We start from the raw sequence: 27,710 nt of genomic DNA on the forward strand, positions 1-27,710 counted from the left end.
ACCTTGGAAGAAACTACTTAAATTTACTCAACTTGCCATTTGCTCAACTTAACCCCAAGGCAAACATCTTGACTATATTAGCCCACACAGCTACAAGGATGCACTTTCATACCAGGTTTAGGACCTCATATTGAAACTTATACAGACCCCAAATTGTGTATAGAACAATCCTAAAATGATCTACTTCGGTTTAGATACAAGTATCATCAAACCTCTGACTTTGTGAAAATCCGTTTTTTTTACCTAACTTGCTTATCACTTTTCCAATGTGGTTTCTTTCTTCACATACTCCATGAAATGATTACCTCTTCCTAAAKAWTTTGTAAAATGATACATTTTGTGTATGGTTTCCTAGAAACAACGGTGGCTCAACTTACCCCTTTGGGTAAGTTGGTCTGATCGAACAGAACACTCCGGTCCAGACCTTAAAGTATATCAGTATCTGACACTCTTGGCTCACTGATGCAATGTTTAGATCTGGAAGCTGTCACCATAACAACATGTAACGACATGGGTGGCAGTGGTTAGTGGTTAGAGTGTTAGGCCAGTAACCGAAATGTTGCTAGATTGAATCCCCGAGTTGACATGGTAAAAATCTATTGTTCTGCCTGTGAACAAGGCAATTAACCCACTGTTCCTAGGCTCTCATTGTAAAAAGAATTTGTTCTTAACAGACTTGCCTGGTTCAATAATAAAAAGTAATGGTAAGGTGGCATGCTGGAGAGATGCAGCTTGCCATGTCCAACTGAGACAAGGACATGTGGCACTCAGATGGCTGCTAGGGGTATGTCTAGCTGTGGGGAGTTAGGGCCATATGGTTTCTGTTACATACTGTAAACATCCTTGCAAATACACTGTGTTCTATGTCGGATTAATCAATGACTACAATTAACTTTATACAGCACATATAGAGAGACAATCACTCAGAGGATAACTTTGGGGATTTAACTGAACTTAAGCCTATTGACAAAGACCATCCAGTACATCACTCGTGTGTTTGTGTGCATGCGTGCATCCATATGTGTGCTTGTGTGCATGTGTTTGTGTGTATGTGTATGTTCATGTGTGTTTTGTGCCTCTGAGTGTGTGTGTCTGGTTGTGTACAACTGGTGGTGAGATACCGCAGTCATAACTAACTCTTTACCCTGAGCTCTAAGTCTTGAGTTCTGTTTGGCTACAGCCATCTGAGGTTACACCAACACTATACATCACCACACCGTCCCAGAGGAAGGTTTACCCTGGCAGAGGTGGTCATCCCTAAACCCTCTCATTAAACTACAATCCTTATTAGCAGACAGCCTCGCGCCCTCCAACGCCACGGCGCTGAAAGCATAACAAAGCCAGGGGAGAGGGACGGCCAGGGAGGCATGACTGTCCCTCTCTGCGGTCCCCCGTCCCTGGTCCCTGTGTTGTTGGCTCAGCTCAGGGGGCTCTGCTGGCCGGGCCCCATGTGCTACCTAGTTGTAACTTCATGCCATGGTTTTCTCCCTAAAAAGCCCCATATTCCCTATGTAGTGCACTACTTTTGACCAGAGCCCCATGGGGAAGTAGGGGTGCTATAGCACACTCTGAAAAATCATAATAATAAAAAGAAGATATATATATATATATATACTACCGATCAAAAGTTTGGGGTCACTTAGAAATGTCCTTGTTTTCCATGAAAACATACATGAAATTAGTTGCAAAATGAATAGGAAATATAGTATAATGATTTTTAATTGAAATAATAATTGTGTCCTTCAAACTTTGCTTTTGTCAAAGAATCCTCCATTTGCAGCAATTACAGCCTTGCAGACATTTGGCATTGTAGTTGTGAATTTGTTGAGGTAATCTGAAGAGATTTCACCCCATGCTTCCTGAAGCACCTCCCACAAGTTGGATTGGCTTGATGGTCACTTCTTATGTACCATATGGTCAAGCTGCTCCCACAACAGCTAAATAGGGTTGAGATCCGGTGACTGTGCTGGCCACTCCATTATAGACAGAATGCCAGCTGACTGCTTCTTCCCTAAATATCTATTGCATAGTATGGAGCTMTGCTTTGMGTRATTGTCCTGTTGTAGGAGGYAATTGGCTCCAATTAAGGGTCGTCCACAGGGTATGTCATGGCGTTGCAAAATGGAGTTATAGTCTTCCTTCTTCAAGATCCCTTTTACCCTGTACAAATCTCCCACTTTACCACRACCAAAGCACCCCCAGACAATCACATTGCCTCCACCATGCTTGACAGATGGCGTCAAGCACTCCTTCAGCATCTTTTCATTATCTCACGAATGTTCTTCTTTGTGATTCGAACATCTCAAACTTAGATTTGTCTGTCCATAACATTTTTTTATAATCTTCCTCTGTCCAGTGTCTGTGTTCTTTGCCCATCTTAATCTTTTKTTTTTAWTGGCCAGTCTGAGATYTGGCTTTTTCTTTGCAACTCTGCCTAGAAGGCCAGRATCCCGGAMTTGCCTCTTCACTGTTGACGTTGAGACTGGTGTTTTGCGGGTACTATTTAATGAAGCTGCCAGTTGAGGACTTGTGAGGCGTCTGTTTCTCAAACTAGACACTCTAATATACTTGTCCTCATGCTCAGTTGTGCACCGGGGCCTCCCACTCCTTTTTCTATTCTGGTTAGGGCCAGTTTGCGCTGTTCTGTGAAGGGAGTAGTACACAGCGCTGTACGAGATCATCAGTTTCTTGGCAATTTCTTCCATGGAATAGCCTTCATTTCTCAGAACAAGAATAGACTGATGGGTTTCAGAAGAAAGTTCTTTGTTTCTGGTCATTTTAAGCCTGTAATCGAACCCACAAATGCTGATGCTCCAGATACTATAAAGAAGGCCAGTTTTATTGCTTCTTTGATCATCACAACTGTTTTCAGCTGTGCTAACATAATTGCAAAATTATTTTCTAATGATCAATTAGCCTTTTAAAATGATAAACTTGGATTAGCTAACACAACGTGCCATTGGAACACAGGAGTGATGGTTGCTGGTAATGGGTCTCTGTATGCCTATGTAACTAGGCCAGCAGCATACCACCCTGCATACCACTGCTGGCTTGCTTCTGAAACTAAGCAGGGTTGGTCCTGGTTAGTCCCTGGATGGGAGACCAGATGCTGCTGGAAGTGGTGTTGGAGGGCCAGTGGGAAGCACTCTTTCTTCTGGTCTGAAAAATATMCCCCAGGGCAGTGATTGGGGACACTTCCCTGTGTAGGGTATTGTCTTTTGGATGGGACGTAAAATGGGTGTCCTGACTCTCTGAGGTCATTAAAGATCCCATGGCATTTATTGTAAGAGTAGGGGTGTTAACCCCGGTGTCCTGGCTAAATTCCCAATCTGGCCCTCAAGCCATCACAGTCACCTAATAATCCTCAATTTACAATTGGCTCATTCATCCCCCTCCTCTCCCCTGTAACTATTCCCCAGGTCTTTGCTGTAAATGAGAACGTGTTCTCAGTGAACTTACCTGGTAAAATAACGGATAAATAAATATTAGATTAAAAGTCCATTAAAAAAGCTACAATAGTCATTTACAACATTAACAATGTCTGATCAATTTGATGTTATTTTAATGAATTTTTTGTTGTTGTTGCTTTTCTTTCAAAAACAAGTCAATTTCTAAGTGACCTCAAACTTTTGAACATTAGTGTATTTACAGTACCAGTCAAAATGTTGGACACACCTACTCATTCCAGGGTTTTTCTTTATTTGTACTATTTTCTACATCGCAGAATAATAGTGAACACATCAAAACTATGAAATAAGACATATGGAATCATGTAGTAACCATAAAAGTGTAAAACAAATCAAAAGATTTTTCGAAGTAGCCACCCTTTGCCTTGATGACAGCTTTGCACACTCTTGGCATTCTCTCAACCAGCTTCATGAGGTAGTCCACAGACACTGTCACGTTCCTGACCTGTTTTCCTTGTTTTTGTATGTGTTTAGTTGGTCAGGGCGTGAGTTGGGGTGGGCATTCTATGTTATGTGTTTCTATGTTGGGTTAAATGTGTTGCCTGATATGGTTCTCAATTAGAGGCAGGTGTTTGACGTTTCCTCTGATTGAGAWCCATATTAAGGTAGGCTGTTCTCACTGTTTGTTTGTGGGTGATTGTTCCTGTGTCTGTGTCTTTTGCACCACACGGGACTGTTTCGTTTGTTCGTTCGTTTGGCTAGTCTTTCCTGTTCGTGCGTTCTTCGTGTCTATGTAGTTCTCAAGTTCAGGTCTGTCTACGTCGTTTTGTTGTTTTGTAATRTTCCAAGTGTTTTTCGTGTTCGTCTTGTCTTTAATAAATATCAATTATGTCTGCATACAACGCTGCGTTTTGGTCCGACCCMTACTCCTTCTCCTCATCCGAGGAGGAGGAATTAGACAGCCGTTACAGACGCTTATATTTCGGTTTCCTTTCCACCTCTCAGCGAGGCATCGTGGTCTCTCCAGCTATCCATCGGATTGGTCACAACATGAGAAAAACAGGCAGCAGTCCCCTGCGAGGTCACATAGCCCTGTTAGAGAATGATGAAGGGTTTTTAATATAATGTATTTTTTATGTACATAGCCACATGTGGGTTTGACGGGACATCAGCGTGGAATGTTTGAGGTGGGGGGAAGGAGGGGGGGGGGGGTTGGGTGAAAGCATAACTTTATAGATCCAATGGATAACCAAAAAACACAGAATCTAATTCTCTAGAGGTTTGTTAGCGGCTGGTCACAGGATAACAACCTGTTAGTCAAGCTCCACTTCAGAGCTAGTGCAGAGTGAGGAACCCTACAGCCCAATCTGTCAGTGGTGGCTCAAGCCAACTTGGACAGATGTGTGTATACTGATATCTATCTATCTGTCTGTCTGTCTGTCTGTCTGTCTGTCTGTCTGTCTGTCGTCTGTCTGTCTGTCTGTCTGTCTGTCTGTCTGTCTGTCTGTCTGTCTGTCTGTCTGTCTGTCTGTCTGTCTGTCTGTCTGTCTGTCTGTCTGTCTGTCTGTCTGTCTTCTGTCTGTCTGTCTGTCTGTCTGTCTGTCATTGTCTGTCTGGTCTGTCTGTCTGTCTGTCTGTCTGTCTGTCTGTCTGTCTGTCTGTCTGTCTGTCTGTCTGTCTGTCTGTCTGTCTTGTCTGTCTGTCTGTGTGTTGTGCTGTGTGTGTGGGTGTGTGTGTGTGTGTGTGTGTGTGTGTGTTGTGTTATGTGTGTGTGTCTGGCCAGATGCATCTGTTGTGTTACGTGTTGTAATGTGTACATCAGCAGTTGTTCCTGCATTAAATGTGTATGCATCTGTATCCTGGGGCTAGTGCGGTAAAGACGTAAACAGACATGGTGTCCTGGGGCGTTTAGCATTGGAGCGGAGGAGTTCCGGTCCAAGATGACTGAGTGGGATCAGAGGGCTGGCCGTCCCTTTCCTGTCCCCACAGAGAGGAGAGGGGTATGGGGACAGAGTGGGGGGTTAACCAATGAGGACATTAAACTAGTACTCTGTATTTTCCTGATAAATGATCCGATGTGTTGATGGCTCATACATTCCCATGAGTGATAAACAATCCAGTTCACTTGACTCATTCACACAGACTTGCCAAAGAAGATTTTCCATTCAGCAATCAATCTTCATTCAAATAACTGTCTCGTGATGTGGGTGTAGTGGGCTTTTACGGTTTGTCTTGGATGTAACTTGTCTCATTATCTGTGACCGCTGATGGTAACATATATCAGTTAAATGTGGATTGTAGTGATTACAACAGTAAGCTCTATATGTGAACACTGGACAACCAACATCCTACTACACAATCAATAAGCTGTTTATACCCAAACGGTAACTCTGGAATCAGATCATTTCCCCTAAAGCGAATTACGTACATTTTTATCCCYCTTCAGGATTAGATTATCATCCTYGAAGGATGATGGAAATKGTGCTTTGRTCAGGGAACAGCTATTTCTCAAWTTAGTAACATTTCAAAGAGCAAACAGTTAGTTGGTTGAGTAACGCTGCTCATAGCTCCAAGCAACAGCAGCTCAGACTTCAACTTATTTTACCAAGGAAATCACTTCATTCATTTTTGGAGCACACTGTACAGAGCCGTCAAAGATTTWGCGGTAACACTTCACTTGACAGCCAGCGCTATAACACGTTATGACACGGTCATAACCAATGTTCCCTCATTTTTTRCYCAACTGAGCAAATTTCAGGTCTGCTGTGTGCAAACTTGCACGTTGTGAAATTCTGTGCAACTTCAGACAAGGAAGTGACTGAAAATGTTGTTGTGTTGTTTGATGCAAGAAACCACTTTACAAAATCAAATGCATTATTATGCCCATACCATTATTACAGAGAATCAGACAAATTATGCTACCCTCTGCCTATTGGCTACTTAGCTTTGTCGTGTCTTTGGCATCATTAAAGTGAAGACTTATTTTATCAAATCAATTCTCTGTAATTATTATTATGTGATTAAACTAATCATGTAAATGTAATTAACTAGGAAGTCGGGGCACCAAGGAAAATCTTCAGATTACAAAGTTATAATTTTCCTAATATAACTTTTTAGATATTTTTATATCTGATCAATTAGTCTTCTAATTAATTAATCATTCTTTACCTCACGTTAGTCTCATTCCGAACGTCGTACATCGTTGGTTATCTGCACGAACCCAGTCTTTACTATAAATCATCCATACATCAATTGTCTTAATTATTTATTTACTAATTAACTAAATAATCACAGAAATGCARAAACAAACAAACAGTAGATGGTTACAAGGAAATGATAGGGAATGTTCCCTAGTGGGCTAAACCGATATGGCGGCTTGGTTGGTTAAGGGAAGTGGGTGTGGACTGAGAAGGCCGGGAAAGATCAGTCACTACACAGTTGATAATTATTATAATTGAAATGCTAATCCTTTGCACATGAAAGCTCACTCATTCGGGAATAATTGCAATCAATATATATATTTACGCTTAGTGTGTCGTCGGGATCTCTGTTGGAATCGTCCGTCTTTCTGTCGGAAAGTTCAAAGTCTCTCTCTCTCCCATGAAGTCTTTCGTTGTTAGAATGGATACTTCAGAGTCCCATTTGGAAATGTTCTTATAGAATAGATGTTTCGGCGGTTGTCGGTCTTCGCATTCAGTCGACATAAATTCTAGCTGCAGACTTGTAATTAGTATCGAAGATTTGCTCTTATTCTGTCGGTATCGATAGTCTCAGCGTTTAACCATTTCCACCAGTGTAGCCAATGCTCCACGTGGTTTGGTTAGGAATTCAACAACRGAGGAATGCATGGTCTCTACACAAACCTTAGCCCTCTCGGTAATCGAGGTGCGCTTGGTCTGAAGTGGGCTTCTCCAGGGGGGATTTATATTCGGAACAGCAGAAAAGGGCTGTCCCATGACGCCAGATCAATATCTGTGCTCATGGGGCAGGCCAATTCTCTTTCATTAAACAGTTTAAAATCACATTACATAATTTCACAAACAGTTTCATCTTTATTCATTKATTTTATACAATAATTAGATGCAAATCTCATAACGGAGACTCTTMTATAAACAGAGTTATGGTAATGTGGCTGTATTGTCTCTCATGAGGTGACAAACATTAGACAAAATGGATTCTACACCGACCGTTTACACATTCTCCAAAACATGGATATTGTTCAGCTCTCAAGTTCTGTGAGGTAGAAGAAGTTCCTTTGTTCTACTGRGAACCCTCTCTCTACACTGCATGGCCGGGGGGGAAGAGAGTCTCCTCCAGGAATTTACGACCTGAGATAACAGAGACTGGGTGTAGGGGGAAGAGAGAGGTGGTGAGAGAGAGAGAGTTGGTGCWTGCTATATCCAAAGAGGGCCACGTCATGACAGCTTATTCAAGCCTGTCTTAAAATACAACACTGACCCTTTAACCTCTCTTGGGTACGTGAGACGTTAGCGTCCCACCTCTACAACAGCCATTGAAACTGCTGGGCGCCAAATTCAAATACAGAAATACTCATTATAAAAATTCAGAAAACAAAACATATTTTACATAGGTTTAAAGATTAACTTCTTGTGAATCCAACCACGGTGTCAGATTTAAAAAAAAAAATGCTTTACGGCGAAAGCATACCTTACGATTATTTGAGAACATAGCCCACTAGACAAATCATTACAAACAGTAACCAYCCAAGTAGAARAGTTACACAAGTCAGAAATAGAGATAAAATTAATCCCTTACCTTTTATGATCTTCATATGGTTGCACTCAGCAGACATTCATTTACTCAATAAATGTTCCTTTTGTTCGATAAAGTCTCTAACCAAAAAGCTCAGTTTTGTTCGCGCGTTTTCTTCAGTAATCCACAGGCTCAAACGCAGTCAAAACAGGAAGACAAAAAAATCCAAATTGAATCCGTAAAGTTCATAGAAACATGTCAAACGATGTTTATATTCAATCCTCAGGTTGTTTTTAGCCTAAATAATCGATAATATTTCAACCGGACAATAACGTCGTCAATTTAAAAGGTAAACAAGAAAGCGCACTCTCTCGGTCTCGCGCATGAAAAAGCTCTGTGACACTTTAGAGTCCACTCATTCAGACTGCTCTTACTTCCTAATTTTTCAGAATACAAGCCTGAAACAATTCTCTAAAGACTGTTGACATCTAGTGGAAGGCATAGGAACTGCAATTTGAGTCCTAAGTCAATGGATACTGTAATGGCATTGAATAGAAAACTACAAAATAAAAATAAAAAACTACCTCCTGAATGGATTTTTCCCATGTTTTTGCCTGCCAAATCAGTTCTGTTATACTGACAGACACTATTTTAACAGTTTTGGAAACTTTAGAGTGTTTTCTATCCAAATCTACCAGTTATATGCATATCATATCTTCTGGGCCAGAGAAGCAGGCAGTTTAATTTGGGCATGCATTTTATCCAAAATTCCGAATGCTGCCCCCTACCCTAGAGAAGTTAAGACAAAAAAGTCTTTACCTGACTCGCTTTTCAAAGATCTAGAAATGTACACATTTTGTGCTCTTGTAGGAAGCAATCACTCCCCTATTGCTGACTACGAATGATCTATAACTTGGCTAATAACTCACTAACTAGCAAAGGATATGAACAAAATTTGCGAGCGTGACTACATGCAGCTCTCGCTTTGATCTATAAAAACAGTGCATCTACTCACGACCGTTCATACGTAAACACAGTCCAGTTCAAAGTAAATGTAACAGATCCATATATGGCAATTGGTCTATTTGCATATAGGCCTACTGCAGCTCTGATTGGTTATGCCGCACCGGTTTGAAGATCTAACAGACAGTGGTGGTCACCCATGGTGATGGCCTCCAAAATGTCTACCTCTAATTTAAATGTATGGGCCATTTCTTTGACAAGCTATTTTTTAGTGACCCAGAGTTAGTTATGGCACAGAGAGATGTTTTCAAAGCAGTATATTGTCCTGTGTTTGTATATTTGTCTGTTATATAAAGGATATTAATATCTACATGTTCACATCTACCATGGCATAATCAATGGTTTGACACATCATAAGGTTCCCATAACATATTGAATTTAGCTTAGTGGTTTGACCATCATAAGGTTCCCATAAGATATTGAATACAGATCACTAGTTTGAACATTATCAGGTTCCATAACATATTGAATACAGCTCAGGGGTTTGACCCATCATAAGTTTCCATAACATATTGAATACAGCTCAGTGGTTTGACCCATCATCAGTTCCATAACATATACAGCTCAGTGGTTTGACCCATCATAGTTTCCATAACATATTGAACACAGCTCAGGGTTTGACCCATCATAAGTTTCCATAAAACATATTGAACACAGCTCAGTGGTTTGACCCATCATCAGTTTTCCATAACATATTGAACACAGCTCAGTGGTTTGACCCATTCAGTTTTCCATAACATATTGAACACAGCTCAGTGGTTTGACCCATCATCAGTTTCCATAACATATTGAAACAGCTCAGTGGTTTACCCATCATAAGGCTCCCATAACATATACAGCTCATGTGTTTGATTTATTTAGTTTTTTTTCTCAATCAAGTTGAAAATTGCATGGAAAACCAAGTGGACAGAATTATTTATAATTTATAGTGAATTATTTAGTGGAACGAAATTAAGGAGCTATTCTTATGACAACTTCTAGTAAGAACTGGTGGAAATTACTCCAAATTACTCAATCCCCTGGAGCACAATGAAAAGAGATGTTGTATATAAGGAGTGATTTATATAAAAGATGACCTATTTTGGTCAGGATAAGCAATAAAAACACAGTAAGTTGATAAATCCATGTAAACAGAACATACCCTGGCAGAGCTGCTGTTATTTTAGGGTGTAAATATGTTTACTTTGTTCAGCACTCTCTTATTATTAACTTTAAAACTAGACAAGCACAATCGATTATTTATTATTTATGGTGAATTATTTAGTAGAACAAAATTAAGGAGCTATTCTTTAACACAACTATTGGTAAATACTGTGGAAATGACTCCATATGACTTTGTCTTGCATCCCTGAGCACAAGGAAATGGGATGTGATACATGAGAAGTGATTTAGATCAACAACAAAAAACCCAGCAAGTTCATCAACCCATGTAAACAGAACATACCCTGGGAGAGCTTCTTAGTGTTACGTAGGTATACTTAAAAAATATATGTCTCCAGCATATGAAAGCTGTCCAGCCCAGGTGTTGTCTAGCTCAGATGTTGTCTAGCCCAGATGTTGTCTAGCCCAGGTGTTGTCTAGCCCAGGTGTTGTGTCTAGCCCAGGTGTTGTCTAGCCCAGATGTTGTCTAGCCCAGATGTTGTCTAGGCCAGATGTTGTCTAGCCCAGAGTTTGTCTAGCCCAGGTGTGTCGTTGTCTTAGCCCAGGTGTTGTCTAGCCAGTGTTGTCTAGCCCAGGTGTTGTCTAGCCCAGGTATTGTCTAGCCCAGGTGTTGTCTAGTGGGACTATCATTTGTTTTTCAACAGGAAAATGACTCAACACACCTCCAGGCTGGTTTGGGCTATTTGACCAAGGAGAGTTATGAGTGCTGCATCAGATGACCTGGCCTCCACAATCACCCGACCTTAACCCAATTGAGATGGTTTGGGATGAGTTGGACTGCAGAGTGAAGGAAAAGCAGCTAACAAGTGCTCAACATATGTGGGAACTCCTTCAAGACTGTCTGAAAAGCATTCCAGGTGAAGCTGGTTGAGAGAATGCCAAGAGTGTGCAAAGCTGTCATCAAGGCAAAGGGTGGCTACTTTGAAGAATCTCAAATATAAATATATTTGGATTTGTTTAKATTTTTTTGGGTTACTACATGATTCCATATTTGTTATTTCATAGTTTTGATGTCTTCACTATTTTTTAGAATTGTATTTTTTCGAAAATAGTCKAAATAAAGAAAAACCCTGGAATGAGTAGGTGTGTTCAAACGTTTGACGGGTARTGTATATAAAACSTACAGAACCCATTATTTATAGCTAGCAGCATCAACAAAAGCCCTGCTCGGTCAATCCACTAACTCTACTTCTGTGAAATTTGTCTTAATCTATAAAAACCTAGATGAAATGTCCTATTTGATTTAGGCTTTAAGTAGAAGACAAATATTCACTTGTAGACATGTAATTGCTGATTTTATGTATAATTGTAATTTAATTTGATGGACAGATACAGTATACAAACACAGTAAAATAAAATGTATTTTTCCAGGGAGTGAAGTAGGCGGCCCAGACTGGCCTTTGACCTTTCAGGGTGCAGCTCTTTTCCTTCACTTTATTTATTGAGTTATTGTTGTTTTGACAAATTTCAGAGAGCGTGGGTGTCATATGTAGCCGCTATGAATCATCTCTAATTGAACTCCATGGGGTTGCCTTGTGGAGAAACCATTGTGTAGCCTACCTCTCAGTAAGAGTTTGGGTTACCCCTTTAATACACGGCCGTCACAGAWACAAGCCTCCAAGCCAGAGGAAACAAACCCATTTTAACTAAACAATGAGCCGGTGAGAGGAATCCCAGAATCCCAAGGCTTTGTGCACAACTACAAGTTTTAGTTCATAATATATACTAGGTCAGTGGTTAGAGCCAGTATAATGACCTACATCCACAGGTCAAGTAGCCAACTGAAGCTAAAGAGAAGACTGTTTACTGTAAATAACGTGTTTGCCTTGTGAGTGTTATACTTTGTAACCTAGACATGGTGAGACTGATCCTTGTGTGACCCTTTATTTTATGAAATCCTGAAACTGAAAAGTTTGAATAGGCGAGTTTTGACATTGACATAAACCTTTTCATCCTGCCCAGTATTTCCTGGCGCTTTCTGCATATAAATAGAAAATTAGGTATTCTTAGTAAAGCAAAAAGATGGATTATATTTTTCATCATTCAAAGCCAATTTGAAACTGTTATGGCATTAATCACATTAGAGACATAAATAAAAGAACAAAAAACAATAGACTCATTTTTAGGAATATTCTATTATACATGAGTATTCCATACAAGGTATGATTGCTAAGAAAGGAGGTCGACAAAGAATCCACAACATTGCAAGTATAAGCAGAGCCCTAATGAACTCTAAGCCAAGGAGCAATGCCTGCTGTCATTAAGGTGATTTAGAATGTCCGTTCAGGGTGCAGACATAACACACATTCTCTCGGTTCTCTCGGTTCTCTGTTCTTCGGGAAGGAGGGAGGGAGGGACACACGGTCTGGATGGAGGATGTTGAGCAGACAGCCAGACACAACAGGTTCCATTGCTAATCAAACACAGAGAGCCCGAGGCATAATAACAGATCAGTCTCTCCCCTATGAATCCCCAGAAACAGCGCAGAAACGTGAGGGCAGCCCAAGCAGGAGAGGGCAGCCCAGGCAGGGGAGGTTAGCCCAGGCAGGGGAGGGCAGCCCAGGCAGGAGAGGGCAGCCCAGGCAGGAGAGGGCAGCCCAGGCAGGGGAGGGCAGCCCAGGCAGGGGAGGTTAGCCCAGGCAGGGGAGGGCCGGGCCGGGCAGGGGAGGGCAGCCCAGACAGGGGAGAGTTACAGCTACAGCAGTCAGTGGCTTAACTTACTAACCCATCCGCTGGCCAAGCCTCAGGCAGCAAACAGAACACAGCTAACCAGAGTTATCCAGAATGGTCTGGGGGGACAGTTCATTAAACAACACAGAGCTTTTAGCAGGGAGACCACAACAAGAAGAACTCCCACTGGGAGTTTGTGGTACAGAGATGTTGTATGTCTATGAGACTGTGGTCTGCAACCCTGTGGCATCAGGGCTGGTCCTCTCAGTGGTTCTGATGCATGAGAATATTAGTGCACTATGACAGAGGATTAGTGGGAACACTTGATGATTCCAGTAAGCCAATTTAACTGAGACACAATTCAGACGAGGTTCCTGTGTGAACTGGAGAATCAGCTTACATCACTGACCACAGCCAGAGTCCTTTCAACTGAGACATTGGTGAAACTACAGTGTCGTGTGGTAGGATGCCAATAGAGGCACATGGCTAGTATCATCACCATGACCAAATGGTTTTGACAGTTGAATGACCACAGCAGTTTTTGTAATCGCCTTTCTGGGGCTATAGTTATTGTGTTGAACGTTACCATGGGTCACTTCAAAACCACACTGGCGTCATTATAATTGTTGGACAAGGAGGAGCTCTAACCAACCGCACAATGACGAGACTCCCTGACCAAACAAGGCCACAGGAGAGGGAGGAAGGAGGGAGGCACTGAGGGAGGTAGAGCGAGTGCAAAAGATTGCGCTGTTGTGAGAATACAGGAACGGTCAATGGGGGCAACAGAGAGAGAAATGAGAGAGTGACAGAGAAGGGAAAGGAAGACAAACATGGTTAAACAATACATCAGTAGTTCATAAAATGTTTACAAGCGGTTTCAAAAAGGAAAGAGACAATGCTACTTCCTGTATTTCCTCAGCASGCTCGGGGCTGGACCTCTTAGCTGGACCCTGTTATYGTGATAGGGGCAGATGATGATTATTGCAGAGTGTGAGGAACACTCCGTCATGTCTTCATCACAGGGAGGAGAGTTCTGCAGAACGTGGCATGCAGAAATACAGGAATCTAATCTCTAACACAACGTTTTTCTTAAATTTGTATTCCTTCTTTCTTCCTCTTCACCCAGACTGGGAGGGGAGAATATACACTACATGACCAAAAGTACGTGGACACCTGCTCTTAGAACATCTCATTCCAAAATCATGGGCATTAATTTGGAGTTTGTCCCCCCTTTGCTGCTATAACAGCCTCCACTTCTGGGAAGGCTTTCACTAGATGGTGAAGCACGATTATTCACTAWAGAGGACCCGTTTCCACACTCCAAAGTCCAATGGTGGCGAGCTTTACACCACTCCAGTTGACGCTTGGCATTGCGCATGGTGATCTTAGGCTTGTGTGCGGCTGCTCGGCCATGGAAACCGCCGTTGTTACTCCTAAACGTTTCCACTTCACAYTAACAGCACTCACAGTTGACAGGGGAAGCTCTAGCAGGGCAGAAATTTGACAAACTGACTTGTTGGAAAGGTGGCATCCTATGACGGTGCCACGTTGAAAGTCACTGAGCCCTTCACTAAGGCATTCTACTGCCAATYTTTGTCTGTGGAGATTGCATGGCTGTGTGCTCAATTTTCTACACTTGTCAGCAACGGGWGTGGCTGAAGTAGGCAAATCTACTAATTTGAAGGGGTGTTCACATACTTTTGTATATACAGTGTATTTTGGAAAAATGCGATTTCTGTCTGATCATTTCATTCTCACATATCTGATACTGTGAGATAACTGGTGTGTTTMGTCCTTGTCTGTGATGTGGCAGAAAGGCAAGCCCTGTCATTGAGCTTTATACTGCAGAGGAGCATTGGACTCTACAGCACCATTCACTGTGGATCAGAATTATTATGAAATATCTGACCCTGAAATATTATGCCTCTCTTTTGTTTTGTACAGTTGAGAAGCTTATTTGGTCTTTGAAGTTGATTTCTCTGGCACACTATGCATTTAGATATTAATCTAAAGAAGTATGTACACAGGTTACATCAACAAATTTCAAGAGCACCGATTTTTACATCAAAGTTTAAACATAGCCAATATAACAACATTTCAAGAGCACRGATTTTAACATCAAAGTTTAAACAGTTCATCAGTGTCTTGATTATAAAGCTGCCACAGCTAAGGTGAACTGAGCTGTGCACAAGCTGCATCAAAGCCAACATTCCAGCTTCCATTTCAACTAATGTCTATCTGTTAACATCACCAAGAGAAAGGCTTTTGGAGTGTATATTCCATATCTAACTCATGTTCCACATCTAACCAAATAGGCCTACATATGGATATGCATACTATTGCATACACAGTATATTGTTCTTTTTTGTAAATAGTTGTTTTTAAGGGTTGGTTTATAAAAAAATAAACAACTTGGTATATGCTTTGTCAGCTGAGCCTCTTTCAGCCAGCCTCTCAGTAGACTAGAGGGAAAATAAATCGTTTATAATGGTATTATTTTCATTTTGTTTGAGGCGATTGAGGCGATTTTCTTGATTTCATTCTGTATTCAAATTATAAAATTGTGTATCTCAATTATTTAGGCCTAGATTCAATCAGATCAAGTGTAACCCATAGCTGAAGTTTTGGTGGTGTCAGATGTGTAAGCTGCGTTGGAGCTGCATTTCAAATCATTGAGTTCAGAGCGAAAAAGTGTAGGCTGTATAGAAATAATTATAATTAAACGAAATACAAATCTAGGACTTGATTCCTGTCTGAGGTGTTCATAGTAGTCTAAGGAGTGGCAGGTAGCCTCGTGGTTAGAGCGTTGGGCTAGTAACAGAAAGGTTGCTGGATCGAACCCGAGCTGACATGGTAATAGTCTGTCGTTCCTCCCCTGAACAAGGRAGTTAACCCACTGTTCCCCGGTAGGCCGTCATTGTAAATAAGAGGATGATCTTGACTGACTTGCCTAGTTACAGTTTAAATGGAATGCATTCCGCAATTGTTCACGGTATTATATGGAACGGGATTCCTGTAAGAGGTTTTAAACGATTGAAAACAATGTTCAGTACATGTTAAACTGTATTTTAGCAACCGAATATTTTACATTACCGAATATTTTACATTTCGAATTGATTTACCATACACCATTTACATGATTTGTTTGTGTAATTCCAGTTCCAATGCGCTAATGTTTTGTCACACAAAACATACATTTTCAAAGATGGACWTCAAACTATTATGTTAAGAGGCGGTTTGGTGATGTGGGGGGGTTGTGTCCAGTTTTGCGCAACATGACTGACTGCATGCCATAGGATACACAAGTGGGTATGGCTACAACAGCACAAGGCGTGGTGGCCGAAATTTGATTCGCGTTTAAAAGGCCCAGCWGCTCAGAAACCAAGAAGAGTCCTTTCCCTTTAGAGTCAGGTAGCTCCTTATTTGGCATACGGAGATTCACACAACTCTGCCCCTCTGGAACTGTAACTAGGGCCAAAGCGCGCACAGAGGGTTTGTGCAATGCACACTCCCGTCCATGGGCTCCTCTTCAACGGAGTCAACCAGTCTCTGGTTTTCAGTCCTACGGATGATCCGATCATGGGGATCCTTGGCAATGGCACCGTCCTCCCGAACGGGAGCGATCCTTTTGGAAGAAACGAAGAGGTCGCCAAAATAGAGATAACGGTCCTCAGCATCACCTTTGTGGTGGCTGTGATTGGGAACYTCAGTGTCTTGCTGGCCATGTTCAACACTAAGAAAAAGAAGTCMAGAATGCACCTCTTCATCCGGCACCTCAGCATAGCTGACCTGGTGGTCGCTTTCTTCCAGGTCCTGCCGCAGCTCTGCTGGAAGATCACCTTTCGCTTCTACGGGCCAGATGTCCTGTGCAGGATAGTGAAGCACCTCCAGGTGATGGGCATGTTCGCCTCCACCTACATGATGGTGATGATGACCTTGGACCGTTACATCGCCATCTGCCACCCTCTGAAGACCCTTCAGCAGCCCACCCAGCGGTCCTATATTATGATCATCAGCACCTGGATGTGTAGTCTGGTCCTCAGCATGCCGCAGTACTTTATCTTCTCTCTGAGTGAGATCAAGAACGGTTCGGTTGTCTACGACTGTTGGGGCCACTTCATAGAACCGTGGGGTGTAAAGGCGTACATCACTTGGATAACCGTCAGTATATTCGTAATCCCAGTGTTCATTCTGATGATATGCTACGGGTTCATCTGCCACAGCATATGGAAGAACATAAGGTATAAAACCAGAAACACACACGCGGGTGTTGCGTCTAAAAACGGTCTGATGGGAATTAACTCTGTTAGCAACGTTACTACTATATCCAGAGCGAAATTGAGAACTGTCAAAATGACTTTTGTGATTGTCCTGGCTTACATAATATGCTGGTCACCTTTTTTCATCGTGCAGATGTGGTCGGTGTGGGATGAGAATTTCGCATGGGACGGTAAGTGACTTCTCTGTATTGGGAAAGGTAGGTTCGATTGCGCACACAAAATCAAAAGGTGAACCTTGATATAGAATTAATAACATGAGCTATCTTCACTCAAGTATGTTTCTCTCCCTCTACTAATAACTCATGTTAAAGCCACAGTCTATATAGGGGATTACGCAAAGTGTTTGGTGATGTATCCATTCTGTGCCCCCCAAAATATTGTTTTTACTAATTAACTGGGATGAATATCCACATACGTGGAATATGTATACAATTGAAGCAGAATAGAAATGTATACATATGTATCATGGTAAAAAAAAATCTCATACTCAATTCGTGCAAATATTGACAAAAAGTATTTCGTGCGTTTTTGTGTGGCTTAATTCGCGTGAAAATACATATATTGTTGTGCGACTTCATTCATAGGAAAATACATTTTATGGGGGCAAACTTCGGAACAATCTTTTGAAAGTTATTAGCGCAATGCATGTTGGGCAATGGTGTTCTACACTGCCTTTTTTTGTCTCTCACATTTATTTATGTAAAATAACAAATGTGTTAACAACCCAATATTTTTAATTAACCAGGTTGTCACCAAATAATAAAATATAATAATAATATATTAGTAGCCTTACGTTGTTTTTTAATTGAATGCCAATACTGTTTTCTATGCTTGTTTTCGCTTAATACCTTGGGGTACTGGTGCACTTGTAGTCACAAACGCGCTTTTTCGTGTACATTACATAATTTCTTTCATAATGCATTTTCAACAAGGCTATGTCCAATTTTATTGGAGAAAAAAACATGCTTTTTTTGTGAGATAGATGAAGGTATTTGATTGGGGAATGGGGATACATTTGTATGATGGGAAACTATAATACACACCATTATACACACACACACAAACACTTACATACACACTCACTTTGTTTATACACATGTTATAGCCAACTCTTAAAATGTTTATGAATAATTTTTTATTAAATATTTGTATCTACTTGTCATGTATTCATTATCTTTAACTGGTTAAATGTTTATAGTTTGCATGTTTCAGTAATGATTAACATGGTTAAATTATCGTAAATTTCTGCTTGATTTAGCTTTTGGTATATTTGACATTTTTATACATATTCTTTATTTCCAATTAAGAAAGCAATAATTAATCAACACACTACTGTAAATAAATGGACATTATCTGTTATAAAACGGAAATTGCTATCTGTAAATAAATGGTGAGAAATGCTCAGTCTGAAGCCATTCGGCTATGGGTTTCACAGCCCTATAATAACGATACAAGTTATATCACCTTAAAAAGGGTTTATGTACAACCTATGGAGTATAAGATGTTAGGAATAGTGGTATAGGAGAGTCTGACATGAATGAAATACCCTAACCCTAAGCTATGTTCAATGTCAGCAGCAATTTCTAGTGAGAAATGCTCAGTCTGAAGCCATTCAGCTATGGGTTTCACAGCCCTATAATAATGATACAAGTTATATCACCTTAAAAAAAGTATTTTTTTACAACCTCTGGGGCATAACATGTTGGGCAAAGTGGTATAGGAGAGTCTGACATATAACCCCTAACTTAACTTCAGTCTTCGCCAATGAGAACCAAGAGAGGCGTAGCTTCGTTCTTCATGACTGGGAAAGGCTTTGATTCTAGTCCGTAGAAAATCCTGCATCCATCTCATTAGATCAGAACAGGATAGATCAACAGTGATTCATATTACTGGTTTGCATCCAAAAAAAGGCTAGTTGTATTTTGCTGCATAACACAAATTATTTGTCTACCCATATGATGTGGATCATTGTCAGGTCATTAGATATATAAGCTTCAGTAACAAAAGAACACTATGGTTGTAATAACACTTTAAACAGGTAGTTTTACATTTTTTCATATTTTTTATTTAACCTTTATTTAACTAGGCAAGACAGTTAATAACACATTCTTATTTACAATGACGGCCTACCAAAAGGCAAAAGGCCTCTTGCGGGTACGGGGGCTGGAATTAAAAATAAAAATGAATTAAATAAAAATATAGGACAAAACACACATCACGACAAGAGAGACAACACAACACTACATGAAGAGAGACCTAAGACAACAACATAGCAAGGCAGCAACACATGACACAGCATGGTAGCAACACAACATGACAACAACATGGTAGTGTAACAGTATAACTTTAGTCCGTCCCCTCGCGCCGACGCACACCAGGGACCCTCTGCACACATCAACAACAGTCACCCACGCAGCATCGTTACCCATCGCTCCACAAAAGCCGCGGCCCTTGCAGAGCAAGGGGAACCACTATTTCAAGGTCTCAAAGCGAGTGACGTCACCGTTTGAAAGGCTATTAGCGCGCACCACCGCTAACTAGCTAGCCATTTCACATCGGTTACCTCCTCCTTTTCCGCAGCAACCAGTGATCCGGGTCAACAGAATCAATGTAACAGTTTAACTTTACGTCCGTCCCCTCGCCCATACCCGGGCTCAAACGAGGGACCCTCTGCACACATCAACAACAGTCACCCACGAAGCATCGTTACCCATCGCTCCACAAAGGCCGRGGCCCTTGCAGAGCAAGGGGAACCACTACTTCAAGGTCTCAAAGCTAGTGACGTCACCGCTTATTTGTGAGGATAACATCGAGGATGCTTGGAGTCATACCTTGTGGGATTGGTAATAATCTGAGAAATATTTAGGGAGTCCCATTGCTTTAGGACTTGGTCAGGTGGTTTAAGCATGTCCCAGTTTAGGTCACCTAGCAGGACAAATTCAGACTTAGTGTAAGGGGCCAGGAGAGAGCTTAAGGCAGGTAGGGTACAGGCCGGTGCTGATATGCCTACAATGTGTTTGTTTGGGTCCACGCTGGTAAATTAATTAATTTAGAATAGACAGTCCCAGAGGATTTTCTTCTGAATAACTGATCAGGGCATAGCACTTTCCATTCAGCTTCAGGCAACTTTGATGTGAGGCTTGATCACACCTGTAGTGACTACTTCCATCCGTCATGCCCATTGTTGCTTATCCATTGTTCTCTAGATATATCAAATGTAATTACACCCAACACAATGTTGAAAAACAGAATGCTTCCTGTTAAAATAGCCTAAGTATATAACATGATTGACACGACCGTAATAATTATCATGAAACGCCCTTGGAAGTGTCATAAGTGTAAGTCAACATAATTCATTATTTTACATGAACCTGTTTAACTGCATTGATATGTTTTAATTGATCATAGTCCAGACTTATTATAGTAGCAAATACCATGCAGTTGTACCAGGGGAATTTGAAACAAACAGATTTTTTTCCAGGTCTTCTGTTTCCCCACATTTATTGGTGAATTAATTTCCCATCTTGAAAATGTATCCCCATTCCCCAATCAAATACCTTCATCAATACAACAACAAAAATAAGACAAATAAAGCTTTTTACTCTAATCTGTCAACCATCATAAAATCTGACATAGCACCAGTATCCCAAAATATTTAGCGAAAACAAGCATAGAAAACAGCATTGGCATTAATTTAAAAAAAAGTCTACTATACTATTATATGACAACCTGGTTGATTAAAAATATTGGGTTGTTAACACGTTTTTTTGATATATATATAAATAAATGTGGGACACAAAAATGCAGTGTAGAACACCATTGACCAAAATGCATTGCTCCAATAACTTTCAAAAGATTGTTCCGAAGTTTGCCATCCGAAAATGTATTTTCCTATATATATAGTCGCAAACAAATGTGTGTGTTTTCACACAAAAATGAACGAAATCTGCTCAAATACTTTTTGTACATATTTGCACAAACTGAGTGTGAGATCGTGCTGATATAATTGTGCATAATCCTTTATTGAGCACCAGGCACACCGCACAATTCCGTTACGAAATTTAAACACAGAATACATAGACTCGAAATAATAATAACATCGTTTAAGTGGAAATGTAGCTAAATAGGCATAACATGTATGGTGTCCTGACATCATAGACAAAGTCGTTTTAATCCTATACCATAACGTGCACTATATGGAGATGTCAGGTGTTTAAATATAGATCAGCATGTTAGCGATTGTGTTTAGTGATTGTGATTTCACGGAACCGTTGATTTATACCACAGCTGTTGGACAAATTAGTTATCTTTGGTAATTTCCTTTTTTCCGTTTCTTTCCAGAATCTGAGAACACCGCTGTCACACTGTCCGCGCTCCTCGCGAGTCTAAACAGCTGCTGTAACCCGTGGATATACATGATCTTCAGCGGGAATCTTCTTCACGACTTTACTCTCTGTTTCCCGTGCTGTAATAAATTACGCTACAAGTTCAAGAAAGAGGACTCGGACAGCAGTCTCCGGAGAAATACGGCATTGACTAAAATGACCAACCGAAGCCCAACGTGCAGTTCAGGCACTTGGAAAGACAGTGACAACTCCCCCTAGTTCTCCATTCAATCTAGTCAAGCAGAGACCTAACACAACGCGTTAAACGCACAAACACAAACTAGTGGTTATTTATTGATTGACTCTTATTGACTTGACAATTATAAGACTTTCAAGGTACCACTTTAAAACGGGTGGGATACTGACACTGATTGATTGATGTGTCCCTAAAATAGATGAGCATTACACAGTTGTTTTGGGATATATTGTCTGGATTGTCTGTCAGAAAAACATCTGAAGAATGAAGTCTTGAGAAGTCAGAGTGATAAACCAAAATCACAAAGTGATAAGCTATTTCCTCTGGTAAAACATGTTATAAGTTGAAGATATTTTATGTGCCATATAGTCTACAGGCCAGTGTTTCAACAGGTTCCAAACCTGATTCTCTGGAGTCTAATACAGTTTATAATGGCTGAAATACATCAGATCTGAATTTGAAAATGTAAAGTAGAAAAGAAACAGATCATCTGAACTATCTAAATACCAACAGCTATATCAGTTGAGTAAAAAAATAAAAATACATCTAAAACATTCCACACTCCCAGGGTTCTCTTTCCAATGCACAAATTATTTTCCGGTCTAGGAATTTCTATAGCAAAACCTAGACTAATTCAGATGACGACAGATCTCAGTGACTAAGGACCCTGGATTAGATCACAGGTTGCCGTCTGTGTTGGCCATATTTCCCCAGTGAGCCACTCTCAGTGTGAATTAAAAAACGAATTGGGCCTGGATGGCCAGGGGCACACCAGGCCAGGGGCGCAACTTTGTTTTTAGAAGTGTGTGGGGGGGTTTTTGTTTATTTAATCCAGTCGGATAAACACTCAAAACAGCCTACCGACTGATCGGAGGCGTCCACATGGTCCTAAAGCACACGAGCCTCGTTTTGTATCACATTCCAATTATAAAACTGGGGAGGGGGACAAAAATGCAATTTCAGAATGTGGTGGGGCATGTCTCCCTGTCCCCAGTGAAAGTTGCACCCCTGCCCCAGGCAATGTTCCCTCTAAACTGTGGAGAAATATCAGACCACGGAGAGGAGCCCGAGATTGAATTTAACCTAACTTTCTAGAGCAGTGGTCACCAACGGATCAATCGCAATCGACTGGTCGATCTCCAAGGCTATTCTAGTTGATCACCAAACATTTCTCAAAAAAACAACAATAATGTTCCTTTTTTATTTTTTATTTTTTTTTGCGTTTCGGTCTCTTGGCAGTAGGTGCACCCGATTCAGCTGCCCTGCGCAAACTGTTGCCATTTTGACCCATTTCATGTGTCTGAAGGTACAAACTCTGCCTTCCCAGTGGGCACATAGAGCAAATCAAGCGCAAATATAAACCTACTACTGGCCAATCGGATGTTCATCATGTCTGCAGTGTCGTAGCTACTGCAAAATTGATACTGTGAGATTTTGAAACATTTAAAACCATGACTAGAGAGAGACTGTCAACGAATACAACAAAGAACTGCTGTTTTTATGATTGAGTTCATGTTTAAGTTCTAACTCAGCACTGTAAACACTTTGTATTCAACAGTTTTATAAGACATAACATGCGCTTTCTTCCTATTTCCACTCAGCGTTACAACAAGCACTGAAGCAGTAATGAATGAGAAGGAAAGTGTGTCGATAGTGTCGTGTCTTTGGCTATGCCAGATTAATTGCTATGACATGCTATTCTATCAAATAATTTCTCCGTAATTAATATCACCTGATTGAACTAATCATGTAAATGTAATTAACTAGAGAGGGACACCACGAAATAATATTTATAGAGCTGTTATCTTCCGAATAAACTCTTAAATATTTAGTAATATTTTACATCCATAGCAGTCAAATTAATCGTCATTTTATTCAGTCTCATCTGAAAGTTGTCAATCCTTGGTTATCTGCAAGAATCCTGGCTAACAAGTTGAATCAGCAATACAAAATTGGGTTTAATTATTTATTTACTAAATACCTAACTAATCACACAGAATCACACATACACAATTAAATCATAACTTGATTACAAATTGCTGTCATAAAGGAAAACGTCCCTAGCGGGCGGAACAGATATGACAGCTTGTTACACAAAGAAAAGGGGCGGGATTTTAGTGAAAGAGCGGGAGACTGGAACATAGGCGAAGCTGTGCTATCGTAAATACAGTATCTTATGCATTCTAAATTACCGCCCATTTGGAAAAGGAAAATGCAATAAATATTTACTCTGAGCTGCGCWTCAGTAGGTTGGTGGTAGATGGAAGACCGTATCGCCAACCCGAGTCCTCTGTCCTTTGAAGAATGTCTCTGGTGGTCACTGTCGTAGTAACGTTGTGTAGTAGACGGGATACTCTGACTGTCCTTCCTAACCTGCYTTTGTAGCAGCTGTTGCTAACTCAACGGCTAGGAGGTATRACTTCTGTAGTGAATACGAGTTCAAAGTTCATACCATTCACAACCAAAGTCCATGCTGATGTTGGCTTAGTTCTGTAGTTATTATCTGAACCATTCTGACATCGGATCGTCATCCTAATGTACCCGGAACAGAAAGTTATATTTTTGTCAATGGCTTATATAGTGGAGGGAGAGGGGTGTGTCTGAAAAGTTTATAACCCATGCCTCTTCACAGGGGCGGGCCACTGTTTGAGCAGAGGCCCCAAACTTATGAAAACCCAAATCTCTCATTTGGAAGCTAAAATTACAWTTKATCTCTTCACAAATAATTTCATATTCAAACATTTGAATTAAACAACAATTCCATGTGAATCSYATARCTCTGAGGTTTAGACTTTCCACAGTAGAGTTTATGTCATTCTATCATTGATGAGACTGTGTCAGAGGGCAACCGAACTGACATAATATACCTTAAGTACCACCGCATATGTTCKGTTGGTCGGATTACCAGAATATAGTTCATTTCCCCCCAACTTCTGATGTTCCCAGAATCTCTATGTTAACCAAGGGGTTTTCTTATGTCACATCAGTAGGGAAGAGGAACGGGGGAGGGGGGAAAGAGGTATTTATGACTGTCATAAACCTACCCCCAGGCCAACGTCATGACAATAGGCTTGCATTGTTGTTATTATTAGTGGCTTGGGTCTTTTTGAAGAATAGTTCCCTTTCTTTGTTCATAGGAGTAACAAGATTAATGTGTGCATGAGGCAGAAATAAAGTTTCAGCAACTCTGTGTCAGTAAAGGAAAGGGAGAATGGAGGGATGTTGAGAGGCCGACCCTCAGCCTGCTGCTCTCTCCCTCCGCTGAGACTGGCCATCAGATGCAGGCACCATCAGCCTAGTAAAATAAAAGGAAAAGGCAAATTATTTAATATAAAGTGCATTCGGAAAGTATTCAAACCTCTTGACTTTTTCCACATTTTGTTACGTTACAAAATGGAATAAATTAAATATTTTCCTCATCAATCTACACACAATACKSCATAATGACAAAGCAAAAACAGGTATATAGAATAAAAAACAGAAATACCTTATTTACATAAGTATTTAGACCCTTTGCTATGAGACTCGAAAACGAGCTCAGGTGCATCCTGCTTCCTTTGATCATCCTTGAGATGTTTCTACAACTTGATTGGAGTCCACCTGTGGTAAATTCAATTGATTGGAAATAATTTGGAAAGGCACACATCTGTCTATATAAGGTCCCACAGTTTACAGCGCATGTCAGAGCAAAAACCAAGCCATGAAGTAGAAGGAATTGTTCATGGAGCTCTGAGACAGGATTGTGTTGATGCACAGATCTCGAGGCACAGATCCCAAAGAACACAGTGGCCTCCATCATTCTTAAATGAAATAAGTTTGGAACCACCAAGACTCTTTCTAGAGCTGGCCACCTGGCCAAACGGGGGAGAATGGCCTTGGTCATGGAGGTGACCAAGAACCAGATGGTCACTCTGACAGAGCTCCAGAGTTCCTCTGTGGAAATGGGAGAACCTTCCAGAAGGACAACCATCTCTGAAGCACTCCACAAATCAACAAGATTCTCTGGTCTGATGAAACCAAGATTGAAATCTTTGGCCTGAATTGTCTAGAGGAAACSTGGCACCATCCCTATGGTGAAGCATGGTGGTGGAAGCATCATGTTGTGGGGATGTTTTTCAGCGGCAGGGACTGGGAGACTAGTCAGGATCAAGGGAAAGATGAAGGGAGCAAAGTACAGAGAGATCCTTGATGAAAACCTGCTCCAGAGCGCTCAGGACCTCAGACTGGGGCGAAGGTTCACCTTCCAACAGGACAATGACCCTAAGCACACAGCCAAGACAACACAGGAGTGGCTTCAAGACAAGTCTCTGAATGTCCTTGAGTGGCCCAGCCAAATCTCTGTAGAGACCTGAAAATAGCTGTGCAGCAATGCTCCCCATCCAACCTGACAGAGCTGAGAGGATCTGCAGAGAAGAATGGGAGAAACTCCTCAAATACAGGTGTGCCAAGCTTGTAGCGTCATGCCCAAGAAGACTTGAGGCTGTAGTCACTGCCAGAGGTGCTTCAACAAAGTACTGAGTAAAGGGTCTGAATACTTATGTTAATGTGATATTTCTTTTTTAAAGTTTTATACATTTACAAAAAATTCTACAAACCTGTTTTTGCTTTGTCATTGTGGGGTATTGTGTGTAGATTGATGAGGGGGAAAAACTATTTAATCGATTTTAAAATAAGGCTGTAAGGTAACAAAATATGGAAAAGTCAAGGGTCTGAATACTTTCCAAATACACTGTATACACTGTGTCACAGTTCCTARCACAGCCTCCACAGCTTAGCAACATTTGAAGAAATACACATTCTACAGCAGGGCTACGTGGGGAAAAAACTCACACATAGAAACACTTCCTGACTTCCTGCCTGGGGAAATCATACGTGCTGTGTTTTGGACATAGCACGCATGATTAAAAAATTATATTACCAGGCTACACATTTTGCTGTACATACATTCATGCCTATGTATTCTATAGGATGTGACTGACAATACAAGCTTATTTTTTCTATGATTTCATTGTGCCAAACAAGAGTGTATCAAAAAAAATACTGACGTAAAATAAAGTATAGGTAAAATAAAGTAWAGGTTTTCCAATGTATATATTTGTATAGAACACGTTTGCCCATGTTGAAGATATCTATATGAATAATTTATGCAAAGTTGTGTAATGTGACTTCATATCTATTTCCCCTTGCTTGCACACATTGTAAAGACAATACATATCGCAGAAAATAMAAAGAAAATTTGCTATACAAAATAAAAACTTTACATTGTAATGCCTCTGTCTCTTTTTGAAATAAGTAGCAAAGGAGCCACTACTGGTGAGAAGAACACTGTGATGTGTCTGAAATGGCACCCCGTTCCCTATACAGTGCACTGCTTTTTACCAGAGCCTCACAGGGCTCAAAAGTAAGTAAAAGTAGTGCCCTATATAGGGAACAGGATGCCAATTTCAGATGCACACTTGGAAATGTGGTAACTGCTGCAGGAGCCTCACTCAGCCTGGGAGGAGGTGCTGTTCAAGGTTTCTGACATCAATTCTCTGTGAGCAGCAGCATAGCATCTCTCTCTCCCCCCCATAGCCCTGACTGGCCATGTATGACCCCCTCCTAATGCATTCCAGACAGACCAAGCCAGGGGTAAATATCAAACACACCTGGGTTCTAATAGGATTCAGGTGGGCAGAGTTGGCATTCTAGAGACTATTTCTTTTGGACTGCAGAGTGAAGGAAAAGCAGCCAACAAGTGCTCAGCATATGTGGGAACTACTTCAAGACTGTTGGAAAAGCATTCCAGGTGAAGCTGGTTGAGAGAATGCCAAGAGTGTGCAAAGCTGTCATCAAGGCAAATAGTGGCTGGTTTGAAGAATCTCAAATATAAAAT

General features: G+C 40.9%; 1 protein-coding gene across 1 annotated transcript; it reads left to right on the forward strand.

Annotated features, from left to right (window-relative positions):
* The first annotated feature begins 16,295 nt into the window (after nucleotides 1-16,295).
* LOC111971674 (arg8-vasotocin receptor-like) lies at nucleotides 16,296-27,133 on the forward strand. The gene is made up of 2 exons (XM_023998522.2): nucleotides 16,296-17,424; nucleotides 21,596-27,133. Exons 1-2 carry the CDS (start codon nucleotides 16,476-16,478, stop codon nucleotides 21,856-21,858), a joined length of 1,212 nt encoding a protein of 403 aa, XP_023854290.1. The 5' UTR covers nucleotides 16,296-16,475; the 3' UTR covers nucleotides 21,859-27,133.
* The last annotated feature ends 577 nt before the right edge of the window (nucleotides 27,134-27,710 follow it).

The sequence above is a fragment of the Salvelinus sp. IW2-2015 genome, linkage group LG13 (assembly GCF_002910315.2).
Source record: "Salvelinus sp. IW2-2015 linkage group LG13, ASM291031v2, whole genome shotgun sequence".
NCBI classification, from domain to species: Eukaryota; Metazoa; Chordata; class Actinopteri; order Salmoniformes; family Salmonidae; genus Salvelinus; species Salvelinus sp. IW2-2015.